At 43.1% G+C, this 21,672-nt stretch overlaps 1 protein-coding gene across 4 annotated transcripts in view; it reads right to left on the bottom strand.

The window, feature by feature from the left end:
* Positions 1 to 21,672, bottom strand: part of aff2 (AF4/FMR2 family, member 2) — a 455,862-nt gene that overhangs the window by 41,401 nt on the left and 392,789 nt on the right. For all 4 annotated transcript variants that reach the window (XM_068047115.1, XM_068047112.1, XM_068047113.1 and 1 more), the window contains one exon: positions 2,051 to 2,213. In XM_068047115.1, the coding sequence (XP_067903216.1) occupies positions 2,051 to 2,213 (163 nt within the window). The remainder of the gene's footprint in view (positions 1 to 2,050; positions 2,214 to 21,672) is intronic.

Here is a 21,672-nt window from a genome sequence, read left to right as displayed (position 1 = left end):
TGTATAACTCTATGACTCTATTAATACAAGCATAGAGCAGTTGTGTCAAAAGGCCTGTTTCTATGCTGTAAATTCTATGCAACTTAGTTTTGCATCTGGTAATTATTAGTTTGGCAAGGAAACTGTCTTAGGAGTCAAAAGCTCAGAGTAGAATGGTTACACTTGACTGCTGACTGCCAGTAGACACACTTTGGACAAGATACTTCCAAGATTCATGTGTTTTTAGTGGCCACTAAAATCAATGCTCTGGATACTAGCAGTAGCAAAGACCATGTGCCCACCCTTTACACTCAATCTATGCTCTTGTTGAGCAAGGCTCTGTGCTGAGATGGGGTCCCTCAATTACTGGGCTTATAACTCTACTTCTATATTGAACGTGAAGGTTGTGGAGGGTGATTTCATACCATTCCAATGATATACCACAATCAGTTTGGACAAAATTTATCCCTCAACCAACACCACTAAAACAGATGATCTGGTAATTAACTCAGTACTGCTTGTGGGATCTTGCTGTGTGCAAATTGGCTGCCGTGTTTCCTACATTACAACACTGGCTATACTTTAATAAGCACCTCATTGGCTGGAAAGCCCTTTGGGACGTCTTGAGTTTGCAAAAGGTATTATAGAAATGCAATTTTATTTAATTCTTTCTGAAGCATTTTGGAAAATGTACTTCAGTCTTGCATCAACTGGATACCAACATCTTTGCTCTTTTAAATATACTGTACACACATTCCCCGAAAAAGAGGAAAGTGGCCATTACGTAGACCGTGTACTATCGTAGCATCCCATTTCTGTGATTGTCCCGAACAGTGGATAGCAAAATATGCCTTTAATGCCACTGGTAACAGAAAGGATCCTCTTCTCACAGTGCTTGCTTATTCCCAGCAAAGCTGCTCAGCAACCTGAATGGTTCATTGGACACAATGAGCATCTAGTGTAGTAATTAAGCTATACCATCCAGGAGGGTGTAGTTTTTTACTGGATCTGTGCTGAATTTGCTGATCTTAGTTGAAGGCTATGATAACTAGCCTCAGTTTCTCTGGACTCGGCAGAATGATTAGCCAAGATTTCCACATCTGATCATCATCAATGGTTTCCCCCCACAACCACCTAGTCCCCGCACCAGTCGTGCTCACTGTGGTGATTGGAATGAGAAGAGAGTAGGGCTCATGAGTGATGGTCACCTGCTTAAATTAATCCATCCCTGGGCTCAAGGAGAAGAATGGCAACTGACCAGGGGAGGCCACTGCTGCCACCATCAGAACTGTATCCCAGCAGGTAAGGAGCCGTAACCGAAGAAGATAAATCACAGGGGAAAGCGGAGGAGGTGGAGAAAAAAATGGCTACATTTTCAACATTAACCCTTTTCTTGAGCCAAATGCTTATTTACTTCGACAGCATGTGTCAGACCTACAACTTCTACTATCAAGAAGGACAAATACAGCAAGATCATGGTAACTGCAAGTTGCCATTCTGACTTAGACATAGATCCTCTTGCCTTCACTGCCACTGTGTCAAAATTCCTGGAATTCCCTACCTTTCCTGGGAGATCATCAATATGAGAATTGCAGCGGTTCAAGAAGGCCCTTCAACACCTTCTCAGGACAACGAGGGATGGGCAATAAAGGACATCATGCCTGTGATGCCCAAAAACAGATTATAAAATAGTAGGTTGACTTTAGAAAATAATCATACTCGGAATGTGGGCATTGCTGGCAAGGCCAGCATTTATTTCCCCATCCCTAATTGCCGTCGAGAAGGTGGTGGTGAGCCTTCCTCTTGAATGGCTGCAGTCCACGTGGTGTAGGTACGCCCACAGTGCTGTTAGGGAGGGAGTTCCAGGCTTTTGACCCAGCAGCAGTGAAGGAACAGCCGATATATTTCCAAGTGGAAATGGTGTGTATGATTTGGAGGGGATACTGGAAGTGGTGGTGTTCTCATGCACCTGCAGCCCTCTTCCTCCCAGATGGGTGCAGGCAATCAAGAAACTGCAGGATGCATTCAAGAATGAGTCATGCCTAGATGTAGCTGTCTAATTAGACTGTACCTCTGGTGTTGCAGTGCGTGAGTCCTCATTGCACTCACTGTCACTGGAGCTGCTTTCGCTGTCTGAGTCAGATTCTGAGCTGCTCCCGGACTCACTGGAGCTGCTGCACCCACCGCTGGAATGGCCTGAGCCTGCACTGTGGGAATTCTGCAAAGTGATGTTGCTGAAAGAAGGAAGAGGAGAGTTAGCCCAGTCATTTCCAAAAACAGCAAGGGTGAATTTGATGATTCTGCTGATGTTCTGCCGCAGCTTCAACAGAGTGTCTGTGGAGAAACGGGACAGACCGTCTATTTACCTTCAATTTTTGGTTAAAGTTAGGGGCAAGGGGTGTGGTGAGGTAAACAATCAGGACAGCCCCCTGTAGAAAGTCAATCCCTAAGCATGTAATAAGACTTTGCACCCTCCAGCCACATATTCTCACACTAACTCCGCAAATGGTAACATCAACGATTCACTTTAAAACTTATCATAACTGAACAATGCGATTAGACTTCTGGCTATGGTTTAAGATACTTTGACAATAACCATAAGTAGATTGAAATGTTGTTCCATTTTTCTCCTAGGCCTTTTGATTTGATTTGATTGCATGAATTTTGAGATTTTTAGGTAACAGCAGAAAACAAATGTGAAGCACAACTGTGTTTGATCCCCAAATTTAATTATGGCTTTGCACACTATCTGGAAATTCAATACTTCACCGTCGAGTATCATCTGAGCTCTCCTTAGATCAAATAATTTGAGTACCCTATAGATACTACTCCTTAAGTGCCAGGGACTATTCATACTTCACTTCAATAACCAACAGTTTTTTTAACCAACTTTTCACGTAGTAGGTTGAGTTTCTGTTTGTTACTGTCAGTAATAGCAGCACAATCCAGATGGGATGGGCTAAACAGCACAAAAGCTCGGGGGAATTTTAAGCATAAGTTATTTTTTTGTAATTTATTCATCATGGGACGTGGGCATCGCTGGTAAGGCCAGCATTTATTACCTTTCCCTAATGTCCTTGAGAAGGTTGTGGTGGGTTGCCTTCTTGAATACATTTGAGTGGTTTCCTAAACCATTTCAGAGTCAACCACATTGCTGTGGGCCAGACCAGGTAAGGATGGCAGATTTCCTTCCCTAAAGGGCATTGGTAAACTGGATGGGGTTTTACAACATTCTGGTAGTTTCATTATAACTGATAGTATCTTTTTATTGTAGATTTGATTTAATTAATTGAATTTAAGCTGCTACAGTGGAATTTAAGCTCATGTCTCCTGATCATTAGTCCAGGCTCCTGGATTAATAGTCCAGTAACATAACCACTATGCTACCATTCCCTTGCACCCAAAACCGTTTATGTTCATGCTCTCAATGAGCTTTGACACTGGTTCAAGATTCAATTCACCTGAATCAGACCCACTCACAAGACTGTCCTTGCCCCAACTGCAACATTTCACCAATTGTGCTGGTTTGGGAAGGCTCTTCAAATTGAGCTCATTTTCTTGGGCACACAGGCACTAGTTGACATGTTTTAAAAGTTTGTTCATATCAACAAATAATTTACTAAGAAACTGATTAGTATTCATCAATGAAATATTAAATGATTCAGTATAGTTTTTTTTAAAAGTTATTTTCAGTGATTTAACAGCAGGTTACACACAGATAGAGGTCTGGACACCTATTAAAAATGCTTATTTTTGTGAGAAAACCATTTTCAGCTGTATTAATAAAATTGTACTAAGCTATCACTCTTAAACATATCAAGGGAATACATTTTAAGGGAGAACAAAAAAAGGAAATGATTATGTTCTATTACACTGCCTGATCACACTGGCTCATGGAAGATTTTACATTTGTGATTACGCAAATAAATTTCAATGGTAATGTGAAGCCTAACCTAACCAGCGCAATTGCAAGCACATTTTTCTGACTGTACCTAATGTGGAAACTCTACCCCCGTCGTTTCCTGCACGTGCTGTGCAGATCACTGTGGCTGATAGTCTTTAAAACGCTCCTTGAGCTGTGTAACTCACAAGTGTTCAGTCTGCCTGCCTTGTGGATTGGGGAAAACAATATGCAATAACAGAAAAAAGTGAGATCAGGCTTTGGCCTGTTAGGGTTACTGATTAGTCCCGAGCCTTGTTAAATTCTCTCCCTGAAGTATTTTTAGGATTTTATTCTATCTGGTGTCAGTTCCTAGCCAGATGTGCAGTGAACCCTGACTGTTACATTCTCCAGCCCTAAACAAATCTTTCTTCTAAACAGTTTCAATCACCATGAAGAGTTGCTTTTGCACCAGAAATCTAAAGTGGTGATCCATAATGTCCGTGTTTTCTGTGCAGCCACTCCAGCACAACCATGCTGTTATTAAATGATCTTCAACACATCATTTACTATAATCTCGTGATAAATTGCCTTGAAGAATAATTTCAGCACTTTCAGAGATCATAATGTGCAATGACTTGCCTTAAAAATCATTAAAGTTCTTAATATATTAAATTATTGCTTTCACGCACTGTAATTGTGTAAAATCAACTGTTATGGCTATGCTATAATGTCATGATATTCCTCAGAGGGGCAGATTCGTCAGCTAAATCAAACGTATCGTCGTGAAATTACGACCAATTAAATTTAGTGAAACCAATTAAAGTGGTCAGAATTTATTTGATCGATCACTCTGGTTTAAAACCATTCTAATTCACTTAAGACCTTTCTCCTTTCTTAGAGCTGCTGGTAGGATGGATCCATAATCACCACACTCTGCAGAAACTAAGCCTTGTGACAGAATCTGGAAGCAAAACATTTATCAAAATCACTGCCTGGGGGGCTGGGTGAAATCATTTACTGTCGAGTTTCTGAGGGTGTCTAAAATTACCAGTCGCATGTTTTGTTACTGGATCCTGTCAACTCACTCACTTTCAAACATATTATTTTGGCTCCATATTCATGGACCTAACTAAAACAAAAAGAACTAGCATTTATATAACGTCTTTCGCAACCTTTGGACATCCCAAAGTGCTTAACAGCCAATGAAGTGGTTGTGAAGTGCAGTCACTGTTGTGATGTAGGAAACACCGCAGCACAGCAAGCTCCCACAAACAGCAATGAGGTATGGCTAGGTAATTTATTTTAGTGATGATGCTTGAGGGATAAATGGGAGGACTCTTCTCGGGGGCATTTAGGGGTGGGCAATAAATGCTGGTCTAGCCAGCGATGCCCACATTCCATGAGCAAATTAAAAAGAACTTCCTTGGTCTTCTTCAAAATAGCACTGTGGGACTTTTTACTATCACTTGAGAGGGCAGAGCTGGTCTCGATTTAGCATCTCATACAATCCTCACACAATTGCAGGATCTAAATTGAATCTCACGGCTGAGCAAATGAAATAAGAATCCACTTTGATCCCATGACTCATTTTACAAGATTGGTTCCACTTTCACAAAGGTATGTTTGAATTGTCTGACTGATACTGCTTTTGGTCAGCTTGTAGAATCTAATTGTGGTTTTAATACACTTCATTAAAAAGACTTGCATTTATATAGCACCTTGCATGACCTCAGGATGTTCCAAAGCAGTTTACAGCCAATAAGGTGGGTAGTCACTGCTGTAATGTAGGAAACATGGCAACCAATTTGTGCACAGCAAGCTCCCATGAACAACAATGTGATAATGAGCAGATAATCTGCTTTTTTATGATGTTAATTGAAGGATAGAAATTGGCCAGGACTCCAGGGAAAGCTCCCTTGCTCTTTTTCAAAACAGTGCTGTCAAATCTTTTTAAGTCCACCCAAGAGGGTGACATGGCTCCAGTTTAACATCTCATCTGAGAGACAGCACGTCGGCAATGCAGCACTCCTTCACTACTGGACTGGAATGTTAGACTTGATTGTTAAATCGCAAATTTCTGAAGCGGGGCTTGAATACACAACCATCTGACTGAGAGGGGAGTGTGCTACTAACTCGGCCACAGCTGTTGCTGACAGCTTAGGACTAAGTTTCAGCCTTGGCTTAGTGGCACTAACATTGAGACATCTCAGCCCTGGCAGCATGACTGAAAAGTGTCAACATAACACAGGGCTCAAACTGGCATGAAGTTCTGAAATGTGAGGCTTAACTGAACTATCAAGTGCAAGAGGTGTAGGGGAAAGCCTTCAGTTCTGCACTACCAGAATGCTACACAGAACATATGCATTCAGTCAAGGAACAGCTGTTTCTTAATTCTATCCTTGGATTGACGCATGTAACTGCATTAACTTATATCCTGTGGAAACAGTTTGAAAGGCAGATTATCACGAAGGGGGAAAAAAAACATTCCAGGCAGCACTAAAAATCTATTAGTGCCTTGTCAAAAATGAGGGCAGTGAAGAAACAGGGGGTATCTTACCAAGCTGTGTTCTTCAAAAAAATAAAATGTTCTTTTTGACTATTTCTATCTGCACAAAGGAAAGAGTAATGGTGCAATGTCCTGGGAGTCTGATAAACAGCATCAAGTGCTGAGCGCGGTTGATTGACGAGTACGATGTGGTAATGAGCAGGGCTGGGAATTGAATTCAAGAGTGAAGGGCAAAGTCGGAACCAAAGACTGTTCCGTGGAATTTCTGAAACCGTATTTGAATGCAGCATTGTTATTTGAGCTTTCTTTCCCGTGTCGCAAGCCTAAGGTCCCAGCAGCATCTGCTCCACTTGGATCATTGGCTATCATTAGGTTATCCTTAGGAGCCTGCTGTTATGAACCCCTGTCTGAATTCCTTCTTTTTTTGATGTTTAAAGGACTCACCTTACAGTCTGGCTGTTAAGGGCTTGCAAGTTGGGTGCAAATTGGCACTCTGCTTATCTCCAGGTGAAGATTTCCCACCACTACGAGGATTTAATGTTAGAGAACTAATCTGCACTATGTGATACTGGAATGGAAGGAAGTGATCCTATCAAGGATAACCTTACATGGCCGTATTTCATTGGCTGTGCCCTGTACAGCTAAAAGTTACTGGTGATGCTACGAGCAGACAATGAGTGCCTAAGACCTACCACTGTCTAAGACAGGTGTTATGAAAGTGCTCCCATTTTTAAAATTTTTTTGAGGACTCGTGTTTGGAAATTGATTCATTTGAAGGACTGAAGAAATTCCATCGGTGCTGATCTTTGTTTTTTTTAAAAAAGGACTTGAGACTTTGTGTAAAAACAAACCCTTACTGGAAGTCACATGTCTTAAGCTAAGTAAACAGCAGGAGCCTTGATGACTAGGAGAGTTGTTTACAGAGAAATGACATGTCAAGATTTATGGTGGTCAAGAGTTGGTTTCATTTTTGGATATTGTTTTGGTTCAGTTGGATGTAAGACTGCTAAGAGGGAAACCACCAGCTCATCCTTTTCCACCACTTTGAAAAACCCTGAGAATCCAGTGTGATAGCTGAAACCCCTGATGCAGTGATTCTCCTGGAAAGCCTGCCAGACTAATCCTCGATGTCTAATCCCAGTGACAGCCACCCACGCGTATTTGGACACCAGAAAAAGGGACCACCTGGGAACATACCATATCTTATCTTTTTTCTTCAAGAGTTAACAAGTATTTGGCCAAAGTATTTTTTTTTTGTCTTTTTCTTGTAAAGAGATCTCTGCAGAGAAAATGTCTTTATTTTTTTCTTGAACTGGTGTGTGTGCGTGCCCGTGTGTGTTGGGTTAACTTAGAAGGAAACTTTCAGACTTCAACCTTTGTGTTAATAAGCTTTGCATGTTTATTGAATGTCTTGTTTTATAAATTAATAATTTTGTTGCTTATTAAAGAAACCTAGTTTGTAGATTTTATTCTGAAATTAAAATAGATAAAATATATAATTGGCTATATCGGTAACTGGGTAAAATATTTAAGTAGAAGTGGAACTAGAGAAAGACAGTGCCCTCCTCCAGCCTCAGTTGTAACATAGGTATTAACATATCTTTGTTAAAAAGCAGATAGAGGAATCTCCATGAGAACAGTAAGACCCCCATTTTAAAGGGTTCACTCCCATTACCTGGCCAGTGGGTGGGAGTAGGAATCTGGTGGCAGGAGGGGCATTCCAAGGGTATGGTCCCCATCAAATAATTGAGTGCCAAGGGATAGGGGGACTCTGCACACAGCCAAGGTCATGGCTCAAGGCTACCTTGTGAGTCATAGTGGAGCTCTCCTGCTCCTCCTGGCCCACAAGAAAAGCTAAAATAAAATGCAATCGTCCCCACATAGGAACATATGGACAGGAGTATGCCCCTCAAGCCTGTTCCAATGACATCTGTGACCTAACTCCATAGGAGTTTGCTCCATATCCCTTAATACCATGTCCCATTCGCCTGATCAAAAAGGAGGGTAGAGGTTAAATCGTTTCCTTATTTAAATTATTTCCCCATCCTGTCTGGCAATGGGAGAGATAAAAATGTTTACGTGGTTAACACTCTCAATAGTCTCTAGCCTATAAATGCCACTCTTCTTTCTTTCAATGCACTGAACCTGACTCAAATTGACTTGGAACTTCCCAAATACTGCTTCAAAATAATTTATTATTGCCACATGAAAAGAATGACAGCAGTCTGTTGCTAAATACAGTCTACTCTTGGCAATTCAAAGACGTTAGTTATGCTAAAAAAAATCTGAGTTACCCAGTCATTTGAACCGAGCAACATAAATGACGCAGGACAGTGGGAACTTAGCACACAAAGGATTACATTATCAGATCATTTGAATGAAGTATCTTTGAATTAGAAGAAGACTGAACATCTTCAACAATGAAAGTGTCACAAAATTATCCTCAATGGAACAGAGCTGTACAGTAATGGTGAAGGCACCTTTAAAAGATCTTCACAGGATTGTGAACAACCATAGAATAGTATGTCTACTTGATTCCTTAAATATAATCCTGGATCCCCAGGCCTTCACTAATATGCAGTCACATTCACCTAAACTTGATTGAAAGTGGCTGTGAAAAGAGCCAAAGGTACCATGGCAACACGGAGACGATAACCTCATCCACACCACCAATCACCCTCACTCCGAGTGACCTAATGACTTGAGTTCCAATTAATTCCATGGTCCTACAAACATCCCTAATGCACTTGTAGTCTGTTATAAATCCCCAGTGGGAAAAGGCCAGTGCAAATAAAACCCAATAAGGTAGCAAGCTAAATAAATGAAAGAAATACTATTTATTGTCAACAAACATGGCTATTCCAACACTTTGACAACTGCATTCATGTATGTTTATTAATGCAATGACAGAATTTGTATAACTGGAACTATTTTTTGGGCTGTTTTGGTGCCTGTATCTAGTGCTATTCAGTCAATATTATGGGGGCAAAATTTGATAGCCCCTGAAAACAGGTGCAGGGATCACGTCATGGGACTAACCCATTGCTTCCAATGCGGGCAGCATGCCAACAAGACAACCTTTGCAAAGACAGAGGGGCCAGGTAGCTGTGGCAGTCAATGACAATGGTCTAGCCCTGAGGACCTGGATGTTGTGCCACAGGAAGTTCAAAGACCTCATGCAAGTTGTCAAGGTCAGTGAATGGACCTTCAAATGCCACATGACACCAACTGCACCACAAGCCTCACATACTGCTCAATGCACCACACCCACATCACTAACCTACCAATAATCTCTATCAATCAGGACTCGCATCTGACATTCATATGCTCCAGCGCACCCTCACACTTAGCACAGCTTCAATCCTCAAACACACATTACCCAAACACATTGCATTACACTCACTGAGACACTACCCACTCTCTCGCAAGACAAGATGGCACATAATTGGAGACAGCATCACCTAACCAGTGGGGACAGGCATTGCTGCATGTCCTTGCCCCGAGGTAGGAGATGATGGTCACCATAACTGAAGCGACATGACTGAAACCATCAAAGATGATGGTATTCTCAGACCTACCCCTCCTTCTCACATCCCATGTCCCCGTCATCCCACAATCTGTGATTTACAAGCTGCTGATGATGTTCGCATGAATCTCTTTCTTTCTCACCCTTCCCTCACCCTAACTCTACCCTGTGCCTTTATCCTTTCAGACACCCAGGAACTGCAACCTGGCCAAGCACTGGTGGAACAGAAAGAGGTAGAACAGCAACAAGACACTGATGATGACAAAACACCTACACTCGATCTCACACTCGCAGCCACCAGCTCAGATACTGACACTGCTCCTACTTTAGAGGAGAGCATAGAGGGGGATTTGCACGTGGCGAGACAAAGGGCATGAGTGGTATGCAGCTAGGGCAGGGGATAAGGGTAGCACAAGTGCCAACATGCCAGAGGGCAAGGTCACACATGACTTCTGCAAAAGAGGACTCAGATGAGGACTTTGATGGAGCGAAGTACAGAAGGAAGCTGATGAATATGCACAATGAAATGCTTCGTGCATTGGCAGGCCTGCCAGAAAGCCTGCGATCAATGTCAAGGAGCATGGAGGAGTCCAACACCAACTTGGCACATGGTTTTGCACAGAGCTTGGAGCCCAGTGTGGAAGTCTGACCAACTCCATTACACACCTGTGGTCCCAATCTTGATTCAGCGTCTGATGGCCGATGTCTCAGCTTTCATTGCAGTACAAGCAGAAGGCACCTAATGTCCCAGTGCTTTTCAGACCAAAGTCATGCAAGCTCAGTTTGCTGCCATCAAAGCTCTGGATCACAGTGCTCAAAGAGGCTTTCAGGGTGCCACAGCAGTCCAATAATCTGTCTTCCAACATATTGCCAGGACTCCCAGCGGCTCTGTGGAATGCGAACCTGCACTCAGAATTCATCCTTCCACTATTGAAACTTTGTTGGTGCCCTTCCTTTTTGATGGTCAGCCTGCCATCACAGACTGCTACCCCCAATGTGGTGCAGTTGAAGCCGGGTCTTTAAGGCCCACAGATGCTCAAGGTTGTCCTGCAAGGGGACCAGCAGGCACCCCCACTGAAAGTCAGTAGCCTTCCATCAGCCATTCTGCAGCCACTGGGGTAGCTCTGCATAGGAGCTCGAGGACAGGCAATGGAACCCGAAAGAGAGGCACTAAGGGAATGCACAAGGGTGATTAGTTGATGCTTGTATGCAATATAGCATTTTTTTCATTTATGAATTTTGCATGGAAGGTGTTGGCTTTTATTTTTGCATTGCAGCCAAGATGACCCTGTGATGGTCAGTGACAGAGGGAAGGCGAGACGTGGGATGATTGGTGAATGGTGAACTGGAGTTGTGTTTACTGGTATCACAGTCGGATGAGTTGTTCATGGACAGCTCATAATGAAAGGGGCTGTCTGGGTTACCTCTGCCTTTCCTCTTCCTGCTCCTCCTGCTGTTTGCCATATAACTGGTGGCAAGGACTATTCCCTAATGATGGTGGCGTTGTCCAACAGGCAGGAGGTCATCATGACCATTGACACCCACTCTACTGAGTACTGCAGGGCTCCTCCAGAGCAGTCCAGGCAGTGGAACCATTGTTTCAGCATGCCAATGGTCTGCTCTATTACATTTTGTGTGGCAGCATGGCTTTCATTGTATACATGCTTTATACTTGTGTGTGGGTTACGCACTGCAGTCATCAGCCATTTATTTTTATTCGTTCTTGGTATGTGAGCATTGCAGACAAGGCCAGCATTTATTGCTCATTCCTAAATACCCTTGAGAAAGTGGTAGTGAGCCACCTTCTTGAACTGCTGCAATCCATGTAGCATAGGTGCACCCACAGTGCAGTTAGGGAGGGAGTTCCAGGATTTTGACCCAGCGATAGTAAAGGAATGGCGATATAGTTCCAGGTCAGGATGGTGTGTGGCTTGGAGGGAACTTGCAGGTGGTGGTGTTCCCATGTGTCTGCTGCCCTTGTCCTTCTAGAGTTTGGAAGGTGCTGTCAAAGGAGCCTTGGTGAGTTGCTGCAGTACACCGATGGTGGAGGGAGTGAATGTTTAAGGTGGTGGATGGGGTGCCGATCAGGCGAGCTGCTTTATCTTGGATGGTGTCGAGCTTCTTGAATGTTATTGAATGTGGCCAGCAGATACCCCTTGTCACCCAGTAGCCACACTCTGGTTTATCGTGGTGACTGAAATGCAGTTTGCACAGCGGACTGACGCAGCATGAAAGCCTCAAGACTGCTTCCAGGATATCGGGCATTGGCCCTCATGATATGCTGCATGTGGTTGCACACAGCTGGAAGTTGAGGGAATGGCATTCCTTTCAGTTGCAGTGCATCTCAGAGCTGGCATGCGGTGCCCACAAAGCATTGTGCCTGCGGTCAATGGCACTCTGCACCATGGGGATGTCTGAAATGCTCATGTGCTCACTCCGTCTGCTGCTCTCTGGCAAAAGAGAATCAAATGTAGTCAACTCTCTGAATAGAGAGCGTCTATGACCTCCCTTATGCAACAGTGGATGGCAAACTGTGAGATGTTGTGAATATCTCCAGTTCCAGCCCAGAAGGAGCCAGATGCCTATAGGTTCATGGCCATGGTCACCCTCACAGCCACAGAAAGGAGTTCTTTCCGCTACTGAATGTGTGTTCAGACGTGTGTGATTACAAAAGGGTGTTAGCTGACGCGCAGAGCTGCAAAATATTAGCGCTGATGTCAAATCAGTGTTACACGCTGACTGACGTCATGATGTGCCTACTTTGCATATTTCAGGTGGATGCTCACTGCACGTGCGCTAACGCCCTCACCAATATGGCATCTGGCATGACTCACACTAGACGCGTGTGCACACAATGTGGACACCATTTTGGACATCTAAGGCCACCCACAGCACCAAAAAATGGGCACTACGCTTTCGAATTTTGTGGCACATATTTTAAAATATATGCCCAAGCAGAGTCATAAGAACATTCGAAATAGGAGCAGGAGTAGGCCATGCCGCCTCTTCACCCTGCTCCGCCATTCAATAAGATCATGTCTGATCTTCTACCTCAACTGCACCTTCCTGCCCTAAACTCATATCGCCTAATTCCATTAGAGCCCAAAAATCTATCGATCTCAGCTTGAATATACTCATTGACTCAGGATCCACAACCTAGTGTAGGGAATTCCAAAGATTTACAACACAATCTTAGGATTTCTAGCTGTTCGTCAGCTAAAAAGTTACATTTAAGTTTGTTTTTAGCTCTTTTTATTCGAACAAGGAAATCAACAGCCATAAAAAAATCATAACCCTAACAGTTAGAAAAAAAAAGTGTATTTTTGCAATGGAAAATTCTACCTTATTTTTTTCTGAAGCTGCCAAGGCCCAGAATTTAACATTCCCAATCCGTACTTGGCACTGTCTGCTGTTTGCAGGAGTACAAGTCTGAAAAGTCCAACTGTCCTGCTAGGCTGTGCCCAAATCCACAGAAATAGCATCTTTAGTAGAATGCTGAGGATACAACATCTAGGATTGGTGATGGCAGTGTCGTGGTTATGTGGCTGGGCTAGTAATGTACAGATCTATGAGCTCAAAGCTGCCATGACAGTATGAGTTCAGGTTTTATTGTAGTGAAAACATGGTATCAGTAAAAGTAAAGCTGTCAGATTTTCATCAAAAACCCAATTGGCTCCCAAACGACTCTTCGAAAAGGAAACTTGCTGCCCTTTATCCGGTCTGGGGAAATATGTGGGATGGGCAATCAGTGATGGCCTTGCCAATGATGCTCACATCTCGAGAAATAACTTTTTAAGATCTGGCTGATTTATGACACATGTGATTCACTTTAAAATTCCAAAAAGAGGGTTCCAGAGTGCCAGTTTCCCCAAGTCCTCCATCCAACATTGCATAGCCCACCCTGCGAAGGTTTGGCCGGTATGAGTTATGTCCAATCAAAGGTCCTCACTCAGGTACTTACATCCAGCCAGAAAAGCCCCCACTCCCTCTCCGAAAGCTCCTGCACCCACATCATTGTCACAGGTCTATCATAAAGAAACCAAACCGATTCCAGTCCGGGCTTAACAATTTTCAGCAAAGAAATTCTTCCAAAAGGCACGTGCACTCGTGACATTCAGGTCACAACACTGAGGGAGAAGCTGGGGCGAATTTCCTGGTACCTTTTCCCATTCCGCTGCTGTAAATTCACTGGAGGTATGGTAGAAACCCAGTTTATGCACAAGTTAGCAAGACCAGGTAATCCAGAGGAAACCAGAAATGGTCACATCAGTTGAACAGCTGTGGCAGAGATAGGATTTTGTTCACTTTTTCCTCTTACACTTCCAAATTTATGATAAACAATGTGAAGCACAGGAAAATATATTTGAAGGCAACCAAACATTCCATGTTTAGGTCACACCAATAAACTACCCAAGCTTCAAACTTTCACTGTTCAAAATATCATCTGAGCTGAACGATGTGCGACTGCCTTGTAATATACTCCCAGTCATCCATGCTCCTACATTTATACAATGTCGGAATTAACTAAGGATCTAGTACTTGGATTTGGTATTCAAAAGGAACTCCAACTTTCTTCTGTAATGCTTGGTGGCTGGTGGAACAGAGAGGTGGAATCCAACGGGTAACAGATGTTTGCCTGGAATCTCTCCTATTCTAACTAATTGACTCTGGGTAACTGGCAGTTCTATATTAATGTTCTGAACACAGCTTGTACACATTAGGTACTGTTCGACATAATCATTTTGTAAAAAATCAAATAGTGTTGTCATGTGTCATGGTGGCCACTGAAAAATGTTCATGTGCCCAATTAAAAGGAGAGTTGTGGTTTGTACACTCCAGTTTTGTTTATATCTGTTTGTTGTAGTAATGTTCTCCCTAATTTTCATTTTGTCTACTTTTCCATCACATTATTCCAATCATTCTTTCCTGTCTCTAATCATTATTCTTTCTCTATTCTACTTTTATCATCCATATTTGATCTTCAAATTGTAGTTCTTATAAAAACGATCTGGGCAATGTACATCAGTTTTACATTTTATCTGGGTATAGAGGCAATTGTGTGTCAGGCAAGGCTCAGTGAGTGACACTCTCACCTCAGAGTCAGAACTTCATGCCGTACTCCAGAGACTTGAGCACAATATCTAGGCCGCACTGAAGGAGATCTGCACTGTTGGAGGGCTTTTGAATACGATGTTAAACCAAGGTCACATCTGCTATCTCAGGTGGATGTAAAAGATCCCATGGCAACATTTTGAATCAGAGCAAGTTAGTTATCCCTGGTGCCTTGGCCAATATTTAGCACTCAATCAACATCACTTAAAAAACAATTGATTATCTGGTCATTATCACATTGCTGCTTGTGGGACCTTGCTCTGTGCAAACTGACTGCTGGTTTACTGATGTCCTTTGGGAGAGGTAACTTGCCCCCTCCCAGTGCAGTCTGTTCTTGTGGCCCCAATCCAGGACTATATAGTTAACTCTTATCCCCTCAGGGCAACTACAGTTGGGCAATAAATACTCCCTTGCCACATTCCAATCACAAATTAAAAAACAACTGTATTCCCTATTGTCTCTATTGCTTTGATATACATGTCTATCTATATAAGCATACATTATATTTCAAATGTCAGAAAGAATATATAAAAAGAGTAATCTCATGCTCGTTCCATCTGACCTGAACCAGGAATAATCATGAGTGTAGTGGAAAGAAAATCAGTGCCATGTCTTTCTCATTGGTTAAAATAAGCAACTTGACCAAACCAATCATAGACTAGTACAGCACCGAAGGAGGCCATTCGGCCCTGTACCAGCTCTTTCAAAGAGCAATCCAGTTAGTCCCACTTTCCGGCTCTTTCCCCGTGTACCTGCGATTTCTTTCTCCTTCAAGTATTCATCCAGTTCCCTTTTGAAGGCTACTATTGAATCTGTTTCCACCACCCTATCAGACAGTGCATTCCAAACCCAATGTGCTGAAGGTTTGGGTGAACATAAAAGGAACTATTCTTGAAAGGCTGGAATTTGTATGTTACTGAACTCAAAGTGATTCTTGTCTCCATCTTTAATTCTGACTTTGGTGATTAAACAAGGCTAAAAATAACCTAACACATGTCTAAAATGTTGCAGATTGGCCCTTAAATTATTAATGTTTCCAAAAGACTCCCTGTCTCATCCTCAACATTCATCCAGTGAAGTCTCTTTCCACCTACCTGTATCACTGGGAGGCTGCCATTCATGATTTTAACTTGGGTTCCCTTATAATTACCCAGTTATTCATGTTAACAATCGGAAAATCAAGAGGGCCACAAATTGGACAAACCCACCTTCACACCCAATCGTTTGATCTCCCTCCCCCAAATGTTAACAGAACTACTAACTTAAGAGTATTATACACATTTCTCATCTCCGTATTCTACAAAGGATACACAGGTGGAAGTGCAAAAAAGATTTACAAGGATGACACCATAACTAAGAGGTTACACCTATCAGGAAAGATTGAAGAGGGTGGGGTTTTTCTCTAGAAAAGAGAAGACTGAGGCGTGACCCGATAGAGTCTTTAAGATTATGAAGGGGTTTGACAGGGTAGATATGGAGAAAATGTGTCCAGTTGTGGGGGAGTTCAAAACTAGGGACTATAAATATAAGGTAGTCACTAATAAATCCAATAAAGAATTCAGGAGAAACTTCATTATGCAGAAAGTAGTTAGAATGTGGAATTTACTACCACAGGGAGTGGTTTAGGCAAATAGTATAGATGCATTTAAAGGGAAGGTAGATCAAACATGAGGAGAAAGGAATAGAAGGACATATTGATGGGCTTCGATGAAGAGCGGTGATAGGAGCTCATGTGCAGCATAAACACTGGCATGGACCAGTTGGGCTAAATGACCTGTTTCTGTGCTGGAAATTCTAAGCAATTCATTCCTTATAGATGCACACACAGACCTGTTACATGTGGAGGGAAAGAACAACAGTTTTGGGAGGCAAACTTACTCAAAAGGATAGAAATTACTGTTGACACAATTTACTTAATGGATTCACGTAATGTTCCTTAGTTCACCATTTTAACGCTATTTAAAATAAACAGGTTGGTGCCTCCATTACAGTGGGTGAGTAGGAGGGCTGTTGAGTATCAGTCCACTAACATCGGCATTGGCTGAGAATTATTGATTCGATGATTCACGCAAATGCATCCATTTCGCAGCATATTTGTTTTCTAAAGGAATCTAGTGGCTGCCCGGAGGGAAAAAAATATGGTGAAAATTTAATGAAGCATTTTTTAAGTTGCTGAGTGAACAAGTTCATGTTCAAGGAACTGAACAAATTTGTAAAGCCATAACATAAATCCTTCTCCCTCCAGCAGTGAAAGTGGAAATTGAAAATTACATTAAAGATGATGTAATCCATAATTCTCTTGCAACTTAATGTTACATGTATCCATTACTACATTTTCCTAATAAGCATAGGTTTTGATGTACACATCAATATAATATAGGAGTGGATTCTATGAGCCAATAGCTCCCTGTAGGAACCAACACTTGCAGGGAGCGTTATTTTGGCAAACTGCAAGCATGAATGCAACCCATAATTTTCCACTCATTTTTGTAATGGATGGAAAATCACAAGCAATTTCCCAAGATACTGATATGCCCAATCGTCAAATCACCCTTTATGAGTGTTAAATGATACCCCCACAACTTTATAAAACTGTAGAAAATGGTTCCAGTTCAGAGCACATACTTGTCTTTACAACTGGGAAGAATCAGATGCTCCAATATTACTTGTTTTACACTATGGCCAAAATTAAAAATAACTCTCGCTGTATTCCTGACTTGACACTGAATGTTCAGGTGCAAAAAGTGTAAACTTTTGACAGTCTCCACATAGATTTTGTTTAACACAATAAATCTCTCCTTCCCACAAACCAAGCCAAGCAGGACAACTTGAGAATGGAAATCCAATGCTTCGCAGATTATTTTCTTAATCTGCTGCTTTGTTGTGTTTATACAAATCAAACCCAAGCTAACTTGGCTCAGTCAGTCACACCATCATGTCGAGGTCAGAAGGTTATGGATGCAAGTCCTGCTGCAGGATTTGAGCATGACGGACGCTTCAACGCAGCACCGAGGGAGTGCTGTGCTGTCAGAGGTGCTACCATTCTAATAGGATGTTAAACTGTCTGCTGTGGGTGCAAACAAAAATCCCATTGTACTACGTGAGGAAGAGCACAAATCTCTTGCAATGTGCTGGCCAATAGTTCTACTTCAGCCAATGCCATCATTTATCTTATTTGGGACCTTGCTATGTGCAAATTGGATGTTGTTTTTACCTACAGAACAAATGATTCTACCTTAGAAATCATTAATTGGTTGAGACATACTTTGATAAACAGTTCTTTCATTACGTACAAACTTACATACGAGCATACAAGTTAGGAGCAGGAGGAGGCCACTCGGCCCTTCGAGCCTGCTCCACCATTCAAAATTATCATTGCTGAACTGATTGTGACCTCAACTCCAAATTCTCACCTACCCCCGATAACCTTTCACCCCCCTTGCTTATCAAGAATCTATCTACCTCTGTTTTAAAAATATTAAAAGACTCTGCTTCCACCATCTTTTGAGGATAGTTCCAAAGACTCACAAATCTCAGAGAGAAAAAGTTTCCCCTCATCTCTGTCTTAAATGGGAAACCCTTTATTTTTAAACAGTTCTAGATTCTCCCACATGGCTAAACATCCTTTCCACATCTACCCTGTCAAGACCCCTCAGGATCTTATATGTTTCAATCAAGTCACCTCTTACTCTCCTAAACTCCAGCAGATACAAGCCCAGCCTGTCCAATCTTTCCTCATAAAACATAGAACGCTACCAGTTCAGGTATTAGTCTAGTGAATCTTCTTTGAACTGCTTCCAACGCAGTTACATCCTTCCTTAAATAAGGAGACCAGTACTGTACACAGTACTCCAGATGTGAACTCACCAATGCCCTGGATAACTGAAGCATAACCTCCCTACTTTTGTATTCAATTCCCCTCGCAATAAACAATAACATTCTATTAGCTTTCCTGATTACTTGCTGTACCTGCATACTAACCTTTTGTGACTCATGCACTAGGACACCCAGATCCCTCTGCATCTCAGAGCTCTGCAATCTTTTATCATTTAGATAATATGCTTCTTTTTTATTCTTCCTGCCAAAATAGGTGATTTCACATTTTCCCACATTATACTCCATTTGCTCAGATCTTTGCTCACTCACTTAACCTATCTATATCCCTTTGTCGCCTCCTTATGTCCTCTTCACAAATTACTTTCCTACCTATCTTTGTGTCATCAGCAAATTTAGCAACCATACCTTCGGTCCCTTCATCTAAGTCATTTATATAAATTGTAAAAAGTTGAGGCCCCAGCACAGATCCCTGTGGCACACCACTCATTACATCTTGCCAACCAGAAAATGAACCATTTATGCCTACTCTTCTGTTTCCTGTTAGCTAGCCAATCTTCTATCCATGCCAATATGTACCCCTATACCATGAGCTTTTATTTTCCGCAATAACCTTCTAACTGCATATGAAGTAACAACTAAGCTTGTAATGATGGAAAACAGCATTTCCAAATGTTTAACACTGCTTTAACATTGCAAGATAATTGCAATGACTCCATGAAACCTACTTCACATTATGCTTGATTTAAACAACCAGTATAGAATGAGAAAATGACAATGGGCAGTATCTTCTGCCCTTAGGCTATAAGGGTAAGTCGGACCATTTCCAGAACCTGACCCCCACTCTGACTGTCGGGGCTCCCGCCTATGAGATGTAATTAAGAGGCCACCACCAGGTCTGTCATCCAATTAAGGATGGCAAGCTGGTCCCAGGCTGCAGACACAATCAGAGGGCCTTCAGCCTTTGAAGGATCGGCACTGCCACTGCTGGAGGGGAACGCGAGGTCACCTCCATCTTGAAGCACCCTCTGAAGAAGTTAGATTTAAATAAACAAAAATCTCTGACCACAGCTGCGAAGCCACCTCTGTAGAGGGGAAACCCTTCCACAGGATGACCGGCGGTAGCAGCTGTGGCCCATTGAGGGCTGCGGCTTGGGTGGGTTGGTAAAACGGTGGGCCTCGCGGGCCCCCCATGCCAGCTGCCAGCAGGCTGCCCCTCAGTGGGGTGGGGGGTGGGGGATCCATCATTGGGAAGATCCCGGGGGCAGCTCCAATCAGCCGACAAGTGAGAATTTAATTATGCAGATTGGCTACCTACCACTGCCAAGCAGGTAACCTCTGCAGGTGCTGACCCCCCCTCTGGGAAGATTGCCCGGGAGGTGGGAACATGTCGGACCACTGAACTGATACATCTTTCTCAGAAATTCCTCCAGGACCCGTCTTAAAGCCCGCACATGCAGGATCGGTAAGATTCCACCCAATGAGCGCAAACCTATTGAACACCAGTCTATTTGTGACACAGGCTGTGTAGCAGAATGTCACTCATTGGGATAGTTTTCATCAGACAATGCTCCCTTATTCCATTGCTACAAGGCCCTGAAATTACACTGGCAGGGAAGCATTTAATCCATTCATCAGAAATTCCTATCCCACATTTTTATCAAAGCCATTAACCCCAGTATTTCAAATGAGTTACAGCCTCTACTAAAATTGCGGAGAGGGGAATTTCAGATAAATGGGCCGGAATTTTACAATGGGTGGATGGGAGCTGACCTCCGACATAAAAGTTGGTGGCAAACCCGCTTCCGCCTCGCCTGGGGATCCATTCCGTATTTTACAGGTCCCCAGGCTTTAATTGTTCCGAGGCGGGATTTCCACCCGCTTCAGGGAGGAAGTCCCACCTCACTGAGCTGCCGGACTGCTGATTGGCTGGCAGCTCTTCGTCCCAGCCTCATCACCGGGAGCGGTGGCCACTGCTGGGACTGGGGCCCAGCGTGCACAGAAGATGTCGGGGTGCCGGGAAGGCAAGTAAGTTTTTGTTGCCTCGCCGGGGGTAATCGGTCGAGCCCCGGCAAGGCAAGGGTGGTCGATTGGGGGGACGGGGGGTGGTTGGGTCAGTCGAGGCGGCCCTCGTCGGGCACAGGGTCCCCAATCATGAGGACCCCCCTCCAGGCTGTCAGAGCCGCCTGCTTTTAACACGCGGCTTTTTGTGGCTCCAGGACACCCGCTTGCCACGCGTAACATCCGCGTGAAGGCGAGCGAAGGCTCTTAAGTGGCCGTTAATTGGCCACTTAAGGGCCTTGACTGGCCTGGGGTGGGCAGGCCGTTCCCCCCCACTGCCCTATGCGGGTCAGGAAAGCCTCCCGGAGCCTCCTGCTCCATTTTTGCCTTGCCACACCCCACCCCACCATCTCCCCCCACCCCTCCACCATCCGGATCGTTGGAGTGGCGTAAAATTCCAGCCATGTATTTTTTCTTAAGTGTGTGCTTAATTTCAGCACCTTTGCAGAGTCAACAGATAGTGAGAATAAATTTCCAAGTATATGGAATACTGAAAATGTACAATCTGTGTGAGGAGGTGGTGAGTGGGGCAATTCAACTCCGTCAGAAATTCTGCAGTGCCATTTCATATTGTTGCCTTGATAATCCCTGTAATAGGAATGAAAACAAATCCCTAAATCTGTTATGTTCTGCAATGCACTGCCTTCAAGGATGATGAAAGGAAAATTCAGTTGTATCTTTCAAAAGGGAATTGGATAGGTACTTGAAATGGAAAAAGAAATGCTGGGTTATGGGGAAAGAGCAGGGAGAGTGGGTCTAATTGGAAAGCTC

The sequence above is a fragment of the Heterodontus francisci genome, chromosome 15, assembly GCF_036365525.1.
Source record: "Heterodontus francisci isolate sHetFra1 chromosome 15, sHetFra1.hap1, whole genome shotgun sequence".
NCBI classification, from domain to species: Eukaryota; Metazoa; Chordata; class Chondrichthyes; order Heterodontiformes; family Heterodontidae; genus Heterodontus; species Heterodontus francisci.
Note: the sequence above shows the minus strand (reverse complement) of the source record. Positions and strands in the feature narration are given on the sequence as shown.